The 19,399-nt window shown below is 47.2% G+C and overlaps 2 protein-coding genes across 4 annotated transcripts; both read left to right on the plus strand.

The window, feature by feature from the left end:
* The first annotated feature begins 3 nt into the window (after nt 1-3).
* Nucleotides 4-9,973, plus strand: cul1a (cullin 1a). Of its 2 annotated transcripts, none has more exons than XM_062481204.1 (22): nt 4-230; nt 1,327-1,698; nt 2,073-2,250; nt 2,494-2,661; nt 2,942-2,992; nt 3,178-3,268; nt 3,385-3,548; nt 3,728-3,890; nt 4,159-4,289; nt 4,518-4,625; nt 5,221-5,327; nt 5,461-5,509; nt 5,853-5,984; nt 6,147-6,264; nt 6,377-6,453; nt 6,620-6,751; nt 7,542-7,634; nt 7,781-7,828; nt 8,111-8,193; nt 8,450-8,555; nt 8,824-8,937; nt 9,155-9,973. In XM_062481204.1, exons 2-22 carry the CDS (start codon nt 1,559-1,561, stop codon nt 9,233-9,235), a joined length of 2,334 nt encoding a protein of 777 aa, XP_062337188.1. In that variant the 5' UTR covers nt 4-230; nt 1,327-1,558; the 3' UTR covers nt 9,236-9,973. The 2 variants fall into 2 exon arrangements, with proteins under 2 accessions (XP_062337188.1, XP_062337187.1); XM_062481203.1 differs by having other exon boundaries at nt 4-207.
* Nucleotides 9,974-10,101: 128 nt separating this feature from the next.
* On the plus strand, nt 10,102-18,472 carry mcm6l (MCM6 minichromosome maintenance deficient 6, like). 2 transcript variants are annotated; one of them, XM_062482010.1, is made up of 17 exons: nt 10,102-10,262; nt 10,386-10,532; nt 10,772-10,882; nt 11,040-11,289; nt 12,110-12,275; nt 13,382-13,527; nt 13,902-14,052; nt 14,242-14,383; nt 14,570-14,711; nt 14,942-15,049; nt 15,201-15,356; nt 15,961-16,089; nt 16,312-16,470; nt 16,590-16,704; nt 16,939-17,154; nt 17,556-17,759; nt 18,140-18,472. In XM_062482010.1, exons 1-17 carry the CDS (start codon nt 10,168-10,170, stop codon nt 18,154-18,156), a joined length of 2,454 nt encoding a protein of 817 aa, XP_062337994.1. In that variant the 5' UTR covers nt 10,102-10,167; the 3' UTR covers nt 18,157-18,472. The 2 variants fall into 2 exon arrangements, with proteins under 2 accessions (XP_062337994.1, XP_062337993.1); XM_062482009.1 differs by having other exon boundaries at nt 10,105-10,262; nt 17,556-17,695; nt 18,140-18,470.
* Nucleotides 18,473-19,399: the final 927 nt, after the last annotated feature.

The raw sequence follows: 19,399 nt of genomic DNA on the forward strand, positions 1-19,399 counted from the left end.
AGGTAACACAGACTTGAAAAGTGCTATCTGAATGCACTGCCGCAGCTATTGTTGTGGCAGTGGAAAGTAAATAATTTAGTAGGAAACGGTGGTTGTTTTTGAAAGTGAACATTAAAACTCATTGCTCAGGTTATATAAAATATATTTTAGTGTATTTTTTTAACCATTTTGTGAGTCGGAGACTACAACGAGCAGTGTTGGACGATGGTAAGAGCGCTAACATTAGCTAGGTAGGTTGTTAACGTCATCGAGTTAGCTAGCTAGCCAGGCTTGCTAGCTCAGTAGCCAAAATATATCCATATTTATCAAACTTGTATTGTATAATATTGTTGTGATTTACACGTCGAGGATAAGTCTCCATTATATTGTAGAATGTCTATATTATTTTCACGTAAAATAATACTGGCCTTCTGCTTACACGAACAGATGGCTTGCCGTAGCTTGCCTACTAGCGAGCTAGCAGCAACATATTTGCGCCTGAACAACATAGCCAGGCCTCACCTCTCTCGCAAGCTGGGCAGTCTGTTTTCCTTGGTAGCTAACGTGTCACCGGAATTTTAGGGCATATCTGTTTAGCAGTCTGAAGACTACTAAACGATTTCTGCCATTGACGTAGTTGACATGTCATCAAGTGTCCTGGTGTGCACACTTTACCTCCGCATTTGCTTGCTGTTGTTATTGTAGCAGCAATGCTTACACATTTTTAGAAAGCATATCACTCCTCTTTCAGTTCAGTTTAACATTGTTTCCATGGTTACATGGAAGTGTGGAACTATGACAGGATTTTTCACCCATTGCTAAAGGTTTTTGTAACTATTGACTATTGCCCAACTATTGTTGGGCAACAATCATTTGTGCACATGATTGTCAGTTGGCTCCCTTTCAGCATAAATACAACGTTTCATCCTAATTCTCCAATCCTTGTAGTTATACCTGCTACTGGCGCCTTGCCTGATTGAACAGACAGCCAATGCAGAGAGGAGTAGAACAGTCAGCCAGCAGGGGTGGTTTAGGTTTCAGGGTGAAGGAAAACCCAGTCCAGTCAGCCATATTCCCCCTTCCACTGCAGAGGGGTTGGACTGGGTAGGACTGAATGAGTCCGTTCCTAAGGAGTAGCTACTGAAGGTCAGGCCCAGCTGTCATGTCCTGGTTATGGTCTGACGGGAGACCTGAGCACGTATCAGACACCAGGCCCAGCCTAAACACAGACAGCAGTGGACTATTTCACCACCTCGTCACAACGCAGTTTGCTGTGCTTCTGAATGACCATGGAAGGAGTATACAGTATATCAATAATTGATTGCTTGCTTGGTGTGTGTGTCTCAGGTCTCTAGGCAGGGTGCACTTCTGATCGCCACTTAGAACGGGGGTCCTCCAAAGCCCACCTGCCGTTCCGAGGAGAGGACTCCTCCCACCCTGTCTCTCTCGCCCCATCAGCTCGTCCTCTCTCACCTCCGACCCCCTATGGACGAGTGACTCCTGGCTTTCCCCCCCTACGAGAGATCCAGAACCCGAGTGAGCCCGTCGCAGCAGAGCAGAGAGAGGGAGCCAGGAGACCATGTCGTCCAACAGACCCCAGAACCCCCACGGCCTGAAGCAGATCGGTCTGGACCAGATCTGGGATGACCTGCGGGCAGGGATACAGCAGGTCTACACCAGGCAGAGCATGGCCAAGTCACGATACATGGAACTCTACACGTATCCTTGAGCACACAGCCCCTGGAGCCTGGCTCCTGAGCTGCATATGGAGTGGTGAGTGAATGGGACTGTCAGCATCCATGACTGACTGACGTGGGCCTGTGTGTTTTGTGTGTGTGTGTAAGTGTGAATTACTATCTAGGAGCAACAGATGGTTTGGGGTGTCTTGACAAAAATTGTCAAGCTCAGGAGCAAAAATATGTATCTCCACAATGAGGCCTTCATTGCCTTTGTCATGTGCTAATGATGATTATACAATTAAAATGAATAGGATTGAACCTAAAACCATAAACTGGTGTGGATAACTACCTTGCAAATTGCACCACACCCAGTGTTGTGCCCTGTTGTTGTGCGCTTAACGACGGCCCCTCCAGACATGTTTATAACTACTGTACCAGCGTGCACCAGTCCAACCAGGCCCGCGGGGCGGGGCCTGCACCCTCCAAGCCTTCCAAGAAGGCCCCCACCCCTGGAGGGGCTCAGTTTGTGGGTCTGGAGCTCTACAAGAGACTCAAGGAGTTCCTCAAGAACTACCTGACCAATCTGCTCAAGGTACTGAAGAGTTACTTCCTGTTTGAACTGAGACAGGACTGTTAGTGGGTCAATGTGTGAGGGATTTAACAAGTGAGGGATTTAATAAGTGAGTGATTGAGGCAATGACTGAACAAGGAATGCTGATTCAACACTAACATTCGGTTCTCTCTTCCACCTATCCTTCCTGCTATCTGGCTCTGCTGCGACTCGCATTCCTCTCTTCCCATCCCTCTTCTCTCCTCTGGTCCTTGACCTCCTCAGGACGGGGAGGACCTGATGGATGAGAGCGTGTTGAAGTTCTACACCCAGCAGTGGGAAGACTACCGGTTCTCTAGTAAAGTGCTCAACGGTATCTGTGCCTACCTCAACCGCCACTGGGTCCGCCGCGAGTGTGACGAGGGACGCAAAGGGATCTACGAAATCTACTCTGTACGGCTGACCCATCACACACACACACACACACTATTCTGAAATAATAACAGACAAAGCATACCCTGTTGTTGGAGCCAGTTGAAGTTGTTCTGATTATTTGTAAATAATGTTTTTTTTTCCACATTAGTGGTTATTTATATTAGCTTATCGTCAAAAGGCTTAAAAATATTGGGCTATGATGGGCAGTAGATCATTCTGTTTATAAAATATATTTTATAACGTCTAATCCTAATTGCTTTTATTGCTTGTATCCTCACCCTTTTCCTCTGCTCTACAGCTTGCCCTGGTGACGTGGAGGGAATGCCTTTTTAGACCTTTGAACAAACAAGTAAGCACCTCTCATACAGACTGCGATAGGAAATAGGAATCACTGTAAATAAATTGTGAGCAGATTTCGATATCTCCATAAAGTATTGTTGGCGGCCTAAAATCCCTGCGTACAGCCTAGTTCCCTCATTTGTCTGAAACGTTGATACACGTACACACATTTTGACCTTTCGTCCGTCTCCCAAGGTCACAAACGCTGTGTTGAAGCTCATAGAGAAGGAGCGTAACGGAGAGACCATCAACACCAGACTCATCAGTGGAGTCGTGCAGTCCTACGGTACCAACTCAGACGTTCTGCCTCAGTTGATTTGAGATCGTTCAGTCAGATCACCAGCATGTATACTGAGGTGTGGTGTGTGTGTGTGTGCGTGCCGATACGTCTCCTGTCTGCAGTGGAGTTGGGTCTGAACGAGGACGATGCCTTCGCCAAAGGCCCCACGCTGTCCGTCTATAAGGAGTACTTTGAGAGCCAGTTCCTGGCCGACACAGAGCGCTTCTACACCAGAGAGAGCACTGAGTTTCTCCAGCAGAACCCCGTTACTGAGTACATGAAAAAGGTGGGTCAGGGGCCTTGTAGTGTGTGTGTGTGTGCTGTTCCTTCACCCTCTGACCTGCATCAGAACCACAGCTGTGTCTGTGAGTCCAGGTCTGTATGGGCCTTGTGGAAGTAGCTTTATAAATTGAGGCTTAATGTCTCATGTGGTTTAACATTCTGTGTGTGTGTGTGTGTGTCCAGGCCGAGGCTCGTCTCCTGGAGGAGCAGAGGCGTGTGCAGGTCTACCTCCACGAGAGCACGCAAGACGAGCTGGCTCGCAAGTGTGAGCAGGTCCTCATCGAGAAGCACCTGGAGATCTTCCACACGGAGTTCCAGAACCTTCTGGACGCAGATAAAAACGAGGGTAGGGACAGGAAGGGAGGTGTGGGGAGGGAGGGATGCATGGTTTGTCTTTCATCCTGTCTCTCTCCCTCCCCTCCTGCTTTCTCTCCCTCCTGCTTTCTCTATTCCCTCCCTCCCTCTTGCTTTCTCTCTCCTTCTCTCGCTCTCCTCCCACCATCGCTTGTCAATCTCTCCCTTTTATCATCTCCCTCTGTAATTCTTGTCTCCTTCTCATCCTCTGCCGTTCTCCTCTCCCCCACCTCTTCTCTCCCCTGTTCCTGTCTCGTCAGACCTCGGTCGAATGTACAACCTGGTGTCGCGCATCACGGACGGCCTAGGGGAGCTGAAGAAGCTTCTGGAAACGCACATCTACAACCAAGGCCTGGCTGCTATAGAGAAGTGTGGAGAAGCCGCTCTGAACGTAAGCCCTTAGCTCAGCGGCAGAGTGTTTGACTGCCGATCGAGAGGTCGTGGGTTCCAATTACCCCTGTGCATTGCTTTATTTTAAGCGCAACATACGTTACACTTCTCTTTCATGACACACTTAGTTCTCTTTCTTTACCTGTACTCTGTCTCGGCTGCTCTCTGCGGAATGTTCTAGAAACGATGCTATTGTTTCCTTCTGACCTTCTTCTGTGGTTCTGTGCAGGATCCCAAGATGTACGTCCAGACCATCCTGGATGTTCACAAGAAGTACAACGCCCTTGTCATGTCTGCCTTCAACAACGACGCTGGTTTTGTCGCTGCTCTGGACAAGGTGAGGCGTGTGGATTAGGGATGCTTATTTTGCAACAAAGAAATTGACCGATAAACGAAGCACGTTAACGACCAATAACCGTTAACTGACAAGATAATACATTTAGAGTGTGTGACCCATAAAAAAACAAAAACAATACAACAAATATTTTTTTGGCCCACAAGGGGTTTATTTTTAAATAGCAGCATAAACAACAACAGAACAAGACGGATGAACAAAACGAAAACAGTTATTTTGCTGCTGCTCAACAATGAGAACGAAGATTGCCAAAGTATCAGAACGTTGCAAAAATGTTGTCGCTAGTCGTGAGATTTTTTCGCTAGGCGCTAGATTTTTCAATAGGGAAAATGAAATGTTGCTAAATCTAGCGACATTGTCGCTAAATTGGCAACAATGTTTAACCGATAGTGTTAACCGGTAAATATTCGTATTGTCGGTTAACGGTTACACAGTTAATTATGTGCATCCCTAGTGTGGATGCTGCCCTAGATCTTAGAACGACGACTTCATCAGAAAGTTCTATGAACTGGGCCACCACCAGTATTACCAAGACAATGGCTTGTATCATTCAGCAGCTCTCTCTCTCTCTCTACAGGCTTGCGGTCGTTTCATCAACAACAATGCTGTGACCAAGATGGTGCAGTCCTCCAGCAAGTCTCCAGAGCTGCTGGCCAGATACTGTGACTCGCTGCTGAAGAAGAGGTCTGTCTCTCTCTGTCCCTGTTCGGTCACGTTTGTCCAGTATTGCTCTCACAACACGGTAGTTCATGTTGCAGTGCTGCCTGAGAGGGTACATACTGACTCTCTCTCCCTCTCTCTCTCCCTCTCTCCCCAGCTCTAAGAACCCAGAGGAGGCTGAATTGGAGGACACTCTCAACCAAGTGGTGAGTTGTGACTCCGGCTGTTGACAGCTGCATCTTGTTTATTACATCCAGCAGTCCTTCTCAAAGTTCTAGAGTCCTCCCTTCAGACCCTCTCACCATTCTAGAGTCCTCCCTTCAGACCCTCTCACCATTCTAGAGTCCTCCCTTCAGACCCTCTGACCGTTCTAGAGTCCTCCCTTCAGACCCTCTCACCGTTCTAGAGTCCTCCCTTCAGACCCTCTCAACGTTCTAGAGTCCTCCCTTCAGACCCTCTCACCGTTCTAGAGTCCTCCCTTCAGACCCTCTCAACGTTCTAGACCCCTCCCTCTTGAGTCCTCTCATCGTTCTTCACTCCTCCCCTCAGATGGTGGTCTTCAAGTACATCGAGGACAAGGACGTGTTCCAGAAGTTCTATGCCAAGATGCTGGCCAAGCGGTTAGTCCACCAGAACAGTGCCAGTGACGATGCCGAGGCCAGCATGATTTCCAAACTAAAGGTACGTCTGAACGATAATGCAGATCTATCTTCATAGATGATTATGTATACTATAGATAATATCTAAATATAGCTATATGATATATAGCTTTATAGCTAATATGTTGTGCATTTCCTTTGGCACCATTTTGTTCAGTAATCCATTTGTTCTTCCGCCCAACAGCAAGCCTGTGGCTTCGAGTACACGTCCAAGCTCCAGAGAATGTTCCAGGACATAGGAGTCAGCAAAGACCTGAACGAGCAGTTCAAGAAGCACCTCACCAACTCTGAACCCCTGGATTGTGAGTAGCTCCCCTGACTGAGACACCAGGGAGGGGGGGGGGGGGGGGGCTCATCACCCCAGAACCTGCTGGAACCAGACTCTAACCCTGAGTGCGTGTGTGTGTGTCACAGTGGACTTCAGTATCCAGGTGCTCAGCTCAGGGTCCTGGCCGTTCCAGCAGTCCTGTACGTTCGCCCTGCCCTCTGAGGTTAGAGGTCACACCAGTACCTTCTCTTACCCCCCAAACACACAATATACAAAGAACCAACACACACACAATACAATGACCTAAAAATCAGGATCATTCTGATATGGATCTTCCCATCCATCACCCCTCCTCATCCATATCCCTCTTCATCTCCTCCTGTCTCCAGTTGGAGCGGAGCTACCAGAGGTTCACAGCCTTCTATGCCAGCAGACACAGCGGCCGCAAGCTCACCTGGCTCTACCACCTGTCCAAAGGAGAGCTGGTCACCAACTGTTTCAAGAACAGATACACCTTGCAGGTACACGGCCCATCACTCTCAGACGATCCACCAGTTCTCCCACGCTCTGACCTGATCCACTCAGTTCCCCTGTTCTACCATGTTGTACCACGCTCTGACCTGATCCACTCAGTTCCCCTGTTCTACCATGTTGTACCACGCTCTGACCTGATCCACTCAGTTCCCCTGTTCTACCATGTTGTACCACGCTCTGACCTGATCCACTCAGTTCCCCTGTTCTACCATGTTGTACCACGCTCTGACCTGATCCACTCAGTTCCCCTGTTCTACCATGTTCTCCCACGCTCTGACCTGATCCACTCAGTTCCCCTGTTCTACCATGTTCTCCCACGCTCTGACATGATCCACTCAGTTCCCCTGTTCTACCATGTTGTACCACGCTCTGACCTGATCCACTCAGTTCCCCTGTTCTACCATGTTGTACCACGCTCTGACCTGATCCACTCAGTTCCCCTGTTCTACCATGTTGTACCACGCTCTGACCTGATCCACTCAGTTCCCCTGTTCTACCATGTTCTCCCACGCTCTGACCTGATCCACTCAGTTCCCCTGTTCTACCATGTTCTCCCACGCTCTGACATGATCCACTCAGTTCCCCTGTTCTACCATGTTGTACCACGCTCTGACCTGATCCACTCAGTTCCCCTGTTCTACCATGTTGTACCACGCTCTGACCTGATCCACTCAGTTCCCCTGTTCTACCATGTTGTACCACGCTCTGACCTGATCCACTCAGTTCCCCTGTTCCACCAGGAAACATGGTTCCGTTGTGTTGCTGTTTGTCCCTCAGGCGTCCACGTTCCAGATGGCCATCCTGCTGCAGTACAACACTGAGGACCTGTACACCGTCCAGCAGCTCACTGACAGCACACAGATCAAAATAGTGAGTGGCAGCCCGCGCTTCTACGCCGCACTTTCAACCTGCAACCTCTTGATCTGCAGTCACATGGTCCACCAGCTGTACTGATGGGATTGAAGCATTTTGTTGTGCCTGTGAGTGCTGACGGCGTGGCTTTTTCCATCATCCAGGATATATTGGTGCAGGTTCTACAGATCCTGTTGAAGTCCAAACTACTGGTGAGTACATTGGATCTCAGGTATTGAGGTATTGGATACCTCAAGTCCTGAGACTGTTCAGTTTGTCCCAGGTCCTTCCACACTGGAGCACGGCTGAGCTGACTGCCTCTGACTGATGTTCAGATAACTATGATTCTAACTATTCTGATTATGATTATGGCCTCTCACCGTGTGAGGTGGTAGTAGTAGTAGTGGTAGTTGGCAGCTTGGCACTGCGCTATCACAACCTCTCTGTCGGGGGTTTCCATCTGACTCCGCCTCCTGACTCCTTCCTTCCTCCAGGTGCTCGAGGACGAGAATGCCAACGTGGACGAGGTGGAGTTCAAACCGGACACCCTAATAAAGCTCTTCCTCGGATACAAGAAGTGAGTGAGCAGACACGGCCGCTGCAGTCAACTAGAGGAGGAGTTACACCCATGACCCACAGTAGCTGGAACAACTAGCTTTAGCTACGTTTACTTACAAACTGTAGTTCTGTAGACAAACTGTAGCTTTGAGAAATTCGACAATGTCTGGTTGGTGTTGTCGGCCTCAAACAAGCCTTCAGAGTCCATGTAACGCTCCCTATGTTGTGGTTACTGTGGTAGTTTAGTGACCTTGGTTGATTTTGTGTGTTTGCAGCAAGAAACTGCGGGTGAATATCAACGTGCCAATGAAGACGGAGCAGAAACAGGAACAGGAAACGACTCACAAGAACATTGAGGAGGACAGGAAGTTGTTAATACAGGTACTGCTCTCCCCCCCGGCGGTGTGATGTCTGACGTTACGTCCTGTGTTTGCCAGGGCATGCTTGGAGACTATGCAGACCCGTAAAAAAAATTGTCATCAACTACAATCTTACCCATCAACTCTCTTTCGACCTGTGTCACCGTGTGTTACGACCGCTCTCAAGCCTGGTCTGTGTGGAGACGATTTCTGTTGATGGGTGAAAAATGAAGTCTTGCACATCGGTCACCTCCCCATCATCTCTCCTGTAACCCCGCCCCTCTCTGCAGGCTGCTATCGTGAGGATCATGAAGATGAGGAAGGTGCTGAAACACCAGCAGCTCCTGGCTGAGGTCCTCAACCAGCTCTCCTCCAGGTTCAAACCTCGTGTCCCCGTCATCAAGGTACCACCCCACAGCAGACCACCGCAGACCCCAGTACACGACCCTAGTACATGACCCCAGTAGACCACCCCAGTAAACCCCCGTAGATCAACCCATACCATATTACGCTGGAGTCTGAATCAGAGCCTCTCATTATAACCACTAAAGAACTCATTATCAGCTTCCGCCAAGCTGTTAAAAAAAAAAACCCATCCTTTTGTTTGTTTGTGTCTTTCAGAAATGTATCGACATCCTGATTGAGAAGGAGTATCTGGAGCGTGTAGATGGGGAGAAAGACACCTACAGCTACCTGGCTTAAAACAAATGACATCTTTAACCTTCTTCTCCACCCCACTCCATTTTTCTTGTCTTTTTTTTTCGTTTTTCGTTAAGATGTCTCTTGAGTCAAACATCATTCCTTTTGACATTTGACCGATGTTGTCGGGAGCGCAAACGCCGGAGGGGGAACACACGCTCGCAAACAGAGAGAGACAAAGGAGTCCTGGGTATCGAAATCGAGATGGTTTGCTGAGCTGGACTTCCCTTTTAAATCTCGGAGAACGAGGATTGGCTGCTTGTCGCTAGTGTCGGAAGATCCCATCGGAATCGCTCAGGATTGACAAGATAACATTTTGATATGTAAATATGGACAGTCAGAGACCTCAAACGTTCACCTTTACCTTGCAAAAGTTAAAACATGACAGAAAAAAAGCCCCAATCTAAAGAACGCACAGAGTACTGGTTGCATGCTACTGCCTATCTGCATTTAAAGCATAAAGACATCAGTTTATGATGATATGAAGCTAGCTGCTGTTTCACCTGGCAGTAGCACCATAAAGAAGGTTATGTTATATTCAAAAATATTAAAAAAACGAGAATGAGGAAGGCGATTTTAGCTGCACTGACAGAGAGCAAATCTGTGTGTTTGAATAAAGGCCTGTAGAAGAAAGTGTAATCTGCATCATTATTTGCTTCCAGAAAAAAAAAACATTTGTATAGTGTGCTTCACCTTTTTTTAAATGTGTGGTAAATAAAAATTAAAGGTTTCTGTATGCTCTTTGATTGTCTTCATTTCTTAAGAGGGAAATTACCTCATTACCCGATGTCCTGTTCTGTCCAGATATAGGCGGGGTTAGTAATCATTCGAGGTTGACTGCTTTCGTGAGTGACAGGTGTGCAATCATACCTGGTAGGCGATTTTTGAAAGAGGTAAACCGCTCACTGTGGCAGCAAGTGGTCTGATGTTAAGTGATGGAACCCTCGGTTGAAAACAGCGGATCGGGAGTGCAAGTGAAAGACGGCCTCGCGGAGAAATGTCAAAAATTATTTCTCGAATTCCTGGAAGAGTTAAGTTGTCGAAAATAGTTAAACGGGGAACTCTAGATCATTAAACAACCTTCCGTAGCCTGTTGTAGCCTAACCAGTGCTCGGAACAGCAGAAGTTTACACACCTCATATCTTTCGCACAGGTTTCAGAATCCAAACGGGGAGATTCTGTATTTACCTGACGCCGAGGAGCTGATTCGGCCTGAGAGGAACACGCTGGTCGTTAACTTCACCAACATCGAGCACTTCAACCAACAGCTGGCCACCACCATTCAGGAGGATTATTATCGGTTAGTATGATTAGGTCTAGTGTTTAAACGGTATCCTGGCCCTAGATTTATGGGTATCTGATATTTCATTTAACCACAACCTGCCCTATTGCATTTGCAATTTGCCATCAATTTGTTGGGGGGATTAGTGTCTACAACGGGTTATATCTGAAGCTGACCACAATGATTCCCGGGTTGAATATGCTTTTATTATTTATCACGTTGAAAGGATCACCTTTTTAACGTATTTTATTCCCCAGAGTTTATCCATACATGTGCAGAGCCGTACGCCACTTTGCCCGAGATCATGGCAACATCCCACCCAGCAAAGAGTTCTATGTGGCCTTCTCAGATTTCCCCACCAAACAGAAGTAGGGTCTACAGTATTGCACTCAGCCCACTGTTATTGTTAGCGCTATTTGTCAGTAATGCAGTATTATTGTGTAGGCTACGAAGTTGTCAGTTCAGGTTCATGAGGTCGACCTCTAAAGGTCTCCTCATCCTCCTCTCCTTACCGCTTTCACTCAGGATCCGAGAGCTCTCCACGGCCCGTATCGGAACCCTCCTCCGGATTAGCGGTCAGGTGGTGCGCACCCACCCGGTCCACCCTGAGCTGGTGAGCGGTACTTTCCTGTGTCTGGACTGCCAGTCAGTCGTCAAAGACGTGGAGCAGCAGTTCAAGTATACGCAACCGTCAATCTGCAAGAACCCCGTTTGCTCCAACCGCATGAGGTTTATGTTGGACACAAACAAGTCTCGGTTTGTGGACTTCCAGAAGGTACATTTACTTTGTACTTTTTTACGTTTATTCATTTAGCAGATGTTTTATCTGTAACTAGCATTCATTGTACATCCATACATATCTAAAGTGACATACAAATGGACAGTGCATAGAGAATACCACAGAAGATCAAGGATCAGAAGTGCATAGTTCTAATACCACAGAAGATCAAGGATCAGAAGTGCATAGTTCTAACAGTATTGATAGCAGAACTATGCACTTCTGGACTAAGACCTTAGCACAACACTGTACATTGTACCCCTTTTTATATGGTGCCCCCACCCGCCCCCTCCTGTCCCTCCTACCCCCACCCGCCCCCTCCTATCCCTCCTACCCCCACCCGCCCCCTCCTATCCCTCCTACCCCCACCCGCCCCCTCCTGTCCCTCCTACCCCCACCCGCCCCCTCCTATCCCTCCTACCCCCACCCGCCCCCTTCTATCCCCACCTGCCCCCTCCTGTCCCTCCTACCCCCACCCGCCCCTTCTTGTCCCTCCTACCCCCACCCGCCCCCTCCTATCCCCACCTGCCCCCTCCTGTCCCTCCTACCCCCACCCGCCCCCTCCTATCCCTCCTACCCCCACCCGCCCCCTTCTATCCCTCCTACCCCCACCCGCCCCCTTCTATCCCCACCTGCCCCCTCCTGTCCCTCCTACCCCCACCCGCCCCCTCCTATCCCCACCTGCCCCCTCCTGTCCCTCCTACCCCCACCTGCCCCCTCCTATCCCCACCTGCCCCCTCCTGTCCCTCCTACCCCCACCCGCCCCCTCCTGTCCCTCCTACCCCCTCCTGTCCCTCCTACCCACACCCGCCCCCAGGTGCGTATCCAGGAGACCCAGGCGGAGCTCCCCCGGGGCAGCATCCCCCGCAGTGTGGAGGTGGTCCTGAGGGCCGAGGCCGTGGAGAGCGCCCAGGCCGGAGACCGCTGTGACTTCACAGGCGCGCTCATCGTAGTCCCTGACGTCTCTGTTCTCGCCATCGCAGGTCACAAATCAACGTTTACAACTTTTAGTTTCTCCCAGGTCGTCGCATAGCGCTCATTGTTTCAGTGATGATGTGTTTGCACCTGTGTAATTGTGTCAGGTCAGAGATCGTCTGGCCGGATGGAGTAATCCATTCTTGAGAATTCAAATAGGCCAACTGAATAGATATACGGTGCACATGTAGAATCTTAATCTTTGTCCTGACCACACATTTGTAGACATTTGACGTCCACCAGTAACAGCCCAGTAGCCTATGTAAGCAAATCAGTGACATGTTTGGAATTTTAAAAGGCATTGAGTACTTAATATTGAAATTTAAACACCAGCAAATGTGTTGGTTGGAATTCACCTCTTTAAAATTGAAATATTAATTTATTTCAAGGTTTAAAAAATCAGATCCCAAAATTCAAGGATCAGAAATTCAGGTTGCTCAAAATCAACAGTAAAATTCATATCCCAAAAATATAAAAATAAATACATTCGAAGGGTGAAATTCATATCCCTAAAATTCATACCAAAAATATTGCAACATCCGGGATACCCTCGACCGGACCTCTCCTCAGACCCCAGGCTGTGATTGTATGACTGATCTGCATGTATGACTGCCTGCAGCTACACCTGGATGAGAGGGCCCTGAGGAGAGAGGTCTGCAGTTTTTTACAATTAACCCTCGTGCTGCCTTCGGGTCACATGACCCAAAGGTTCATAACGAACCATCATTGTGTTTACCCAATTTTACCCAATACAAAAACAAATAAAAATACTTTTCTTTTAACCTTCGCAATGTGGGGGGTCTGAGACAGCCCGACGGTTAAAAGAAAATGCTTCACTTTGTTTTTGTATGCGGTAAAGTTGTCGCAATACGACGGTGGGTCACAATGACTGATGGGTCAGAACGACCCGAGGAGAACACAAGGGTTAAATAAATTCATATTTCAAAGAGGTGAATTCAAAACCAACAAATTCAGTGGCGTTAACATTTTAATATCAAGTATTCAATGCCTTTTGAAATTCAAAACATGATGTCACTGATTTGTTTCCACAGGCCAGGCCCTACCCTGCTCTTGGTGTGTGAGATAAACCATGACCTTCTTCCGGTCTTCCCAGGCACCAGGTCCGAGACCAGCAGCAGAGTGACCGGGAGGGAGGGCTTTCAGGCGGAGGGCATCCAGGGTCTGAAGGCTCTGGGGGTCCGCGATCTGTCCTACAAACTGGCCTTCCTGGCCTGCTACGTGGCCCCCACCAACCCCAGGGTCTGTCCATGGTTCCCTCATTCAGGACCCCAGCCCACAGCTCATATTAAGCCCATGAGATAGTCCACATTATAATCAGAATCAAAAAGGGTTTTAATCGCCATGAAAGTTTGCACAGACAAGGAATTTACTTTGGCAGGACATACACATTATATTTATTCATTCAGCTTTTATCCAAAATGATGTGCAAATCCTGCATACAATACAAGTACAACAGGTTATCAGGTGCTCAAAGTGCACAGTTCTAACAGTATTGCAGTGGTTGGTGCCAGCCACTGAACAGAAACTGCCGTGTTTGTTTTGGTGATATGCAGTTATGAAGTGGGTGTAAGGCCGTGACCTCTGACCCCATGACCTCTGACCCCATGACCCAGTTCGGGGGGAAGGAGCTGCGGCAGGAGGACCAGACAGCGGAGAGCGTCAAGAACCAGATGACGGTCCAGGAGTGGGAGAAGGTGTTTGAGATGAGCCAGGACAAGAACCTCTACCACAACATCTGCAGCAGCCTCTTCCCCACCATCCACGGTCAGCCACCCCCAGCCTCCCCCACGCCTCCCCCAAACCACCCCCAGCCTCCCCCAAACCACCCCCAAACCACCCCCAGCCTCTGTCTTAGTTTTATCACTGTTAATGAAACATGTATGTTGGGAGGGTTTTGAAGCTCCTCCTCCTCATGGCGTGTTTGTGTGTGCGTGTGTGTGCGCGCGACTCCAGGTAACGACGAGATCAAGCGCGGCATCCTCCTGATGCTGTTCGGCGGCGTCGGCAAGACGACCATGGAGGGCACGTCTCTGAGGGGGGACATTAACGTGTGCATCGTGGGAGACCCCAGCACCTCCAAGAGCCAGTTCCTCAAGTACTGCTCCGCCCACAGGACACGCACGCACCTCCATACGGCACATTCATATCGTCAGTTCCTCAAGTACTGCTCCGCCCACAGGACACGCGCACCTCCATACAGCCACATTCATATTGTAAACGCAGGTACATACATATTGTATATACCTGTGAAGATGGAAGGTGTGTGTGTGTGCCCCCCCAGGCATGTGGAGGACTTTGCCCCCCGGGCGGTGTACACCAGTGGGAAGGGCAGCAGTGCCGCTGGGCTGACGGCTGCTGTGGTCAGAGACGAGGAGTCCCACGAGTTTGTCATCGAGGCAGGAGCCCTCATGCTGGCGGACAACGTAAGACGGTCACTGACCTGCAGGCTGGCCTTGGTGCTCAACGACACATGTTTGTCCTGTGTTTAGTTAGAACAAGGTTCAGCTGGTCACCACATGGGAAAAAAAATTTCTACTGCTACTGTATACTAAAAATACTATATATTTACTATTCTACTTTATAAGTAGAGCTGAGACTCTATCTAGGAATGATTTGGGTCTGACACTGTGTGTGCGGGCACCCTGCATCTCAGGGAGTGTGTTGTATAGATGAGTTTGATAAGATGGATCTGAAGGACCAGGTGGCGATTCATGAAGCGATGGAGCAGCAGACCATCTCCATCACCAAGGCTGGAGTGAAGGTACTGTGTACACACACACACTTTCCATACATGCACCCTCAAATAGCTACAGGCTTATTTATTCACTGCAATAGTTCTGTCGCTTGACATTATACTGTGACTGTTCTAAAGCTTGTTTCCCTGTGTGTGAACCTCACCTGTGCGTTGCCAGGCAACGCTGAACGCCCGCACCTCCATCCTGGCCGCTGCCAACCCTATCGACGGCAGGTACAACCGCTCCAAGTCCCTCAAACAGAACGTCAACATGTCTGCCCCCATCATGTCCCGCTTTGATCTCTTCTTCATCCTGGTGGACGAGTGCAATGAGGTACTCTCGCTATTAGGGATGCTCAACCGTGTTCAGGGTGCCCCCGCCCCCCCAACGCCCCCCCCCCCCCGGAAGGTCAAGTTTTTTTTAATATATATATATATATGTATATATAGCGCCCGATCACAAAATACGTCATTTAAGGTTACCTTTACTATAGAACAGGTATATAGCTTGCTCTTTTATAAAACAAACTAAATGGCCTTATGTTATTTATCTTATTTACACGACGGCATGTCATTTCTGTCTCTACTATCGGTTAAACAGTGTTGCCAACTTGGCCACAATGTCCCTAGATTTAGCAACTTTTCACCTTCCTATTGAGGTAAATCAACGACTTAATGTTTGAATTTTTACAATGCTTTAACATTGAAATTGAAATATTAATGTAAAAATAAAATTTGGATCCAAAAATTCAAGGTTCGGAAATTCAGGTAGCTCAAATTCCAACAATAAAATTCAGAACCCTAAAAATTCCAACAAAAAAAACATTCAAGCTTCAGAAGTTCAAATGGAACAAAATTCAGGCTGCTCGAATTCAAAATGTTATTTCTGTCTTTTTTTAATTTTATGGTGAATTGTGTGTGTGTGTGTGTGTGTCCAGGTGACGGACTATGCCATCGCCCGACGCATCGTTGACCTCCACTGCAGGAACATCGAGTCGGTGCAGAGAGTGTACGCCACTGACGAGATCCAGAGATACATCTTGTTCGCTCGGCAGTTCCAGCCTAAGGTCAGGACCTCCAGCAACACACCACTTATGCCCTGCTAACTCACCCGCAGTGTTTCCAGGACAACTGAAAACGTTTGTGAGGGAATAGTTGTATTCACCTGGTTATGCATCACGCTGATCTGTAGAAAACTTGTCTACACAAACTTTTATTTGAGTTATTGTGTATGGATAAAAGAAGATCTTTGTGGACCTGTGTGTGTGTGTTTGACCTCTGACCCCCAGATTACCCATGAGGCCCAGGAGTTTGTGGTGGACCAGTACAAGCGTCTACGCCAGAGGGACGCCGGGAGCTCCAAGTCATCCTGGCGAATCACAGTCCGCCAGCTGGAGAGCATGCTCAGACTGTCCGAAGCCATGGCGCGCCTCTACTGCTCCGACGAGGTGTCTCCCTCACACCCCCGCTTTCACCATCACTCCTGTTCAGACCAGTCTAAACCAGTTCATAGCTTTTGATAGAAAAGTTCTGATGGTTAGAAAACATCAATTACTCTCCTCCTCAGGTGCACCCCAAGCATGTGAAGGAGGCGTTCCGTCTGTTGAACAAGTCCATCATCCGGGTGGACTCTCCCGACATCAGCTTTGACCAGGACCAGCCGGACTCACAGGACATCACTGGTCAGACACTCTGCTACCGGACACTTACAACTACCTCTGTGGTTCATAGCATAAAGTAGTGCACTCGCCTCTACACAGTGTTGGCTGTGTATATATATATATACACATATATATATATAATCTCGTATTGACTCGAAATACAATATATTCAGCCAACACTGTGTATAGAAATGAAATGTACTATATAGGTTTTGTGTTCTGTAGACTGCCCTTTCCCACCCTGAACGTGTTTAGATCACGACATGCTGGGGGCAGAGTCACAGGGAACCAATGGGACCAGTGGAACCGAGGGGACCAATGGTCACCCTGGAAAGGCTGTGGATGTAGACCAGCAGCCAATCCGGTCAGAGAAGAGCATTGCCGCCGCCCAACCGGCTTTCAAGATGACCTTCTCCGAGTACAGAAGAATCTCCAACCTCCTGGTCCTCCACATGCAGAAGCTTGAAGACTGTAAGACCCATCTGACAGACAGGATAGTCATGTCAAAGACACTTGTCATCGGATATCTCAGTAGAATCTCTTTCAAGTCAAAGACACTTGTCATCGGATATCTCAGTAGAATCTCTTTCAAATGTTTTCATTAGAGCATATTGATATATGTGTATATAGACACGTGGGCATGTTCATAAAGTACACATAAGTGTATATACCTCAGGAGAATCGTATCGGTCTCATAATCAAATGACCAAGGCATGGAAATCAGATTTTTTTTAATGTATTGATTATTTAATTGAAGGGTTTGGGGTTAATTCATTTTAACTTGGTTTGTTTATGGCCCAAAATTGACTTTGTAGAATATTATCATTCCCATCTGACTTCAACAAAGTAATGCCTGTGTGTCTGCCTGGCAGTGGATGATGAGGGTTCTCTGAAGAAGAGCGAGCTGATCAACTGGTACCTGCAGGAGATGGAGGGAGAGATCGACACTGAGGCAGAGCTGATCGCCAAGAAGAGCCTGATTGAGAAGGTTCTTCACCGCCTCATCCACTACGTAGGTTCTCCCTCTCAGGACGGAGTGCCAACACTGGATCAGAGAGGGTGGAGAAAAGCAGGAGGCAAACGAAAATATTTGGAAACTTACAACTTTGTATAATTCATTTAGCCAGAATTTTTTTTTCTTAAATAGATTTACAAATAGTGCTTGTTGTAAGTGCAGCAGATAATTAAGGGGTACAACAGTTTCGGAATGGTGTTCCTTTTTACAAGACTGCAACAAAAACTAATTCTGCAGGCAGGATTACTGTATTGTAAGGTTCTATATAAAAGGTACATTCAGGTCTTTGCCATATATATATATATATATATATGTCATTAGCACAGTGTTGATACAAGTGTAACAATCACCATGGAGATGGTAACTGGCATTAACAGTGACTGAACATATGCTTAAATACTGGTTCCAGATACAACATTGAGAAAATCCTTTAAATTGCAGGATCACATCATAATTGAGTTGACCAAGACAGGCCTGAAGAAGGTTGGGGGAGAGGGGGAGGAGCCTAGGACAGAAGAGGACCCCTTACTAGTGGTCAACCCCAACTACATGCTGGATGACTAGTACTGACTTCTGTCTCCCGTCTTGCTGTGCTGCTATTGGTGTGTGCTGTCTCCTCCGGGAAAGTACATATGCCTTTTGTTAATGGCATTGTTTTGAAATGAAACGTAAATGTAAAAAAGGCATGCGGTATTTATGTGAACAGTTTGAAACGTGTTTGTATTGTATACCATTCTAATACAATTTAATAAATTATTTTTGCAGTATTTTTACAGTGAAAGTGTGTCACTGTCATCGCGTCACTAACGCTGAGCTTCAGATCTATGTCACTGGGACTACTTGGGGACAATTCCGGAGGCAAAAGGTTTCAGGCTGAGCACGAGCCCTTGCGTGACAACTCAGTTGTGCGTGCCTTTCTTATTTAGAACCATTTGTTGTATCTAATGATGGTACATTTTGAGAAGGCAAAATGTAGCTTATTTCTCCCCTACTCTTAGAATTAATCAAACCAAATTTAGTCAATATAGTCGTAACTCGGCCATTTATTGATTGCATGTAACTAGACGTAGCTCAAATGTTAATATTTTAATTCTATTAACAATTTAACTGTAAGATTAAATCACATTAACAATAAAATGCGCAAATTAAATTGATTTTGATATTTTACACAAAAATATCTATAGGCTACTTACTGTTTCATAACTATGAAACATTTTGCCTCTGAAACAGGATGTAATACATGCAAAACTGCATAAATAATAATACGTTTATTGATTACAATTTCACACCTTACGGACAGCATTAGTTGTTCTATTTCACATTAGGCGATGATTACAGCAATGGCATTTAATTTACATTGTGTTTCGCCATTCAGCCAGTTCCGAAACGAAAACAAATTAGCAACTCACCCAAAGCAGAACCCCTACAACTGGTTGGAAATATTTAATAAAAAATCCCATAAACCGTCATCCACAGTAAATGCTATCTGAACACGCAGTCTATGTGCTCGGGGCTATAACCCCAAAAAAACGAATGAAGTCCAACCCCCCCAAAAAATGCGATTCTCCGCCCTTGTGTCCAATTGATTCACGGTATTTTCAAATTCGTTATATATATGCATCTAGTTCTAAATTAAAGCAAGTTATATTGTACGGAGACCGTTACACGAGAGCTCCTTCTTCCTCGCTCTAAAGCGTGCTA

Source organism: Osmerus eperlanus, chromosome 16 (assembly GCF_963692335.1).
Source record: "Osmerus eperlanus chromosome 16, fOsmEpe2.1, whole genome shotgun sequence".
NCBI lineage: Eukaryota > Metazoa > Chordata > Actinopteri > Osmeriformes > Osmeridae > Osmerus > Osmerus eperlanus.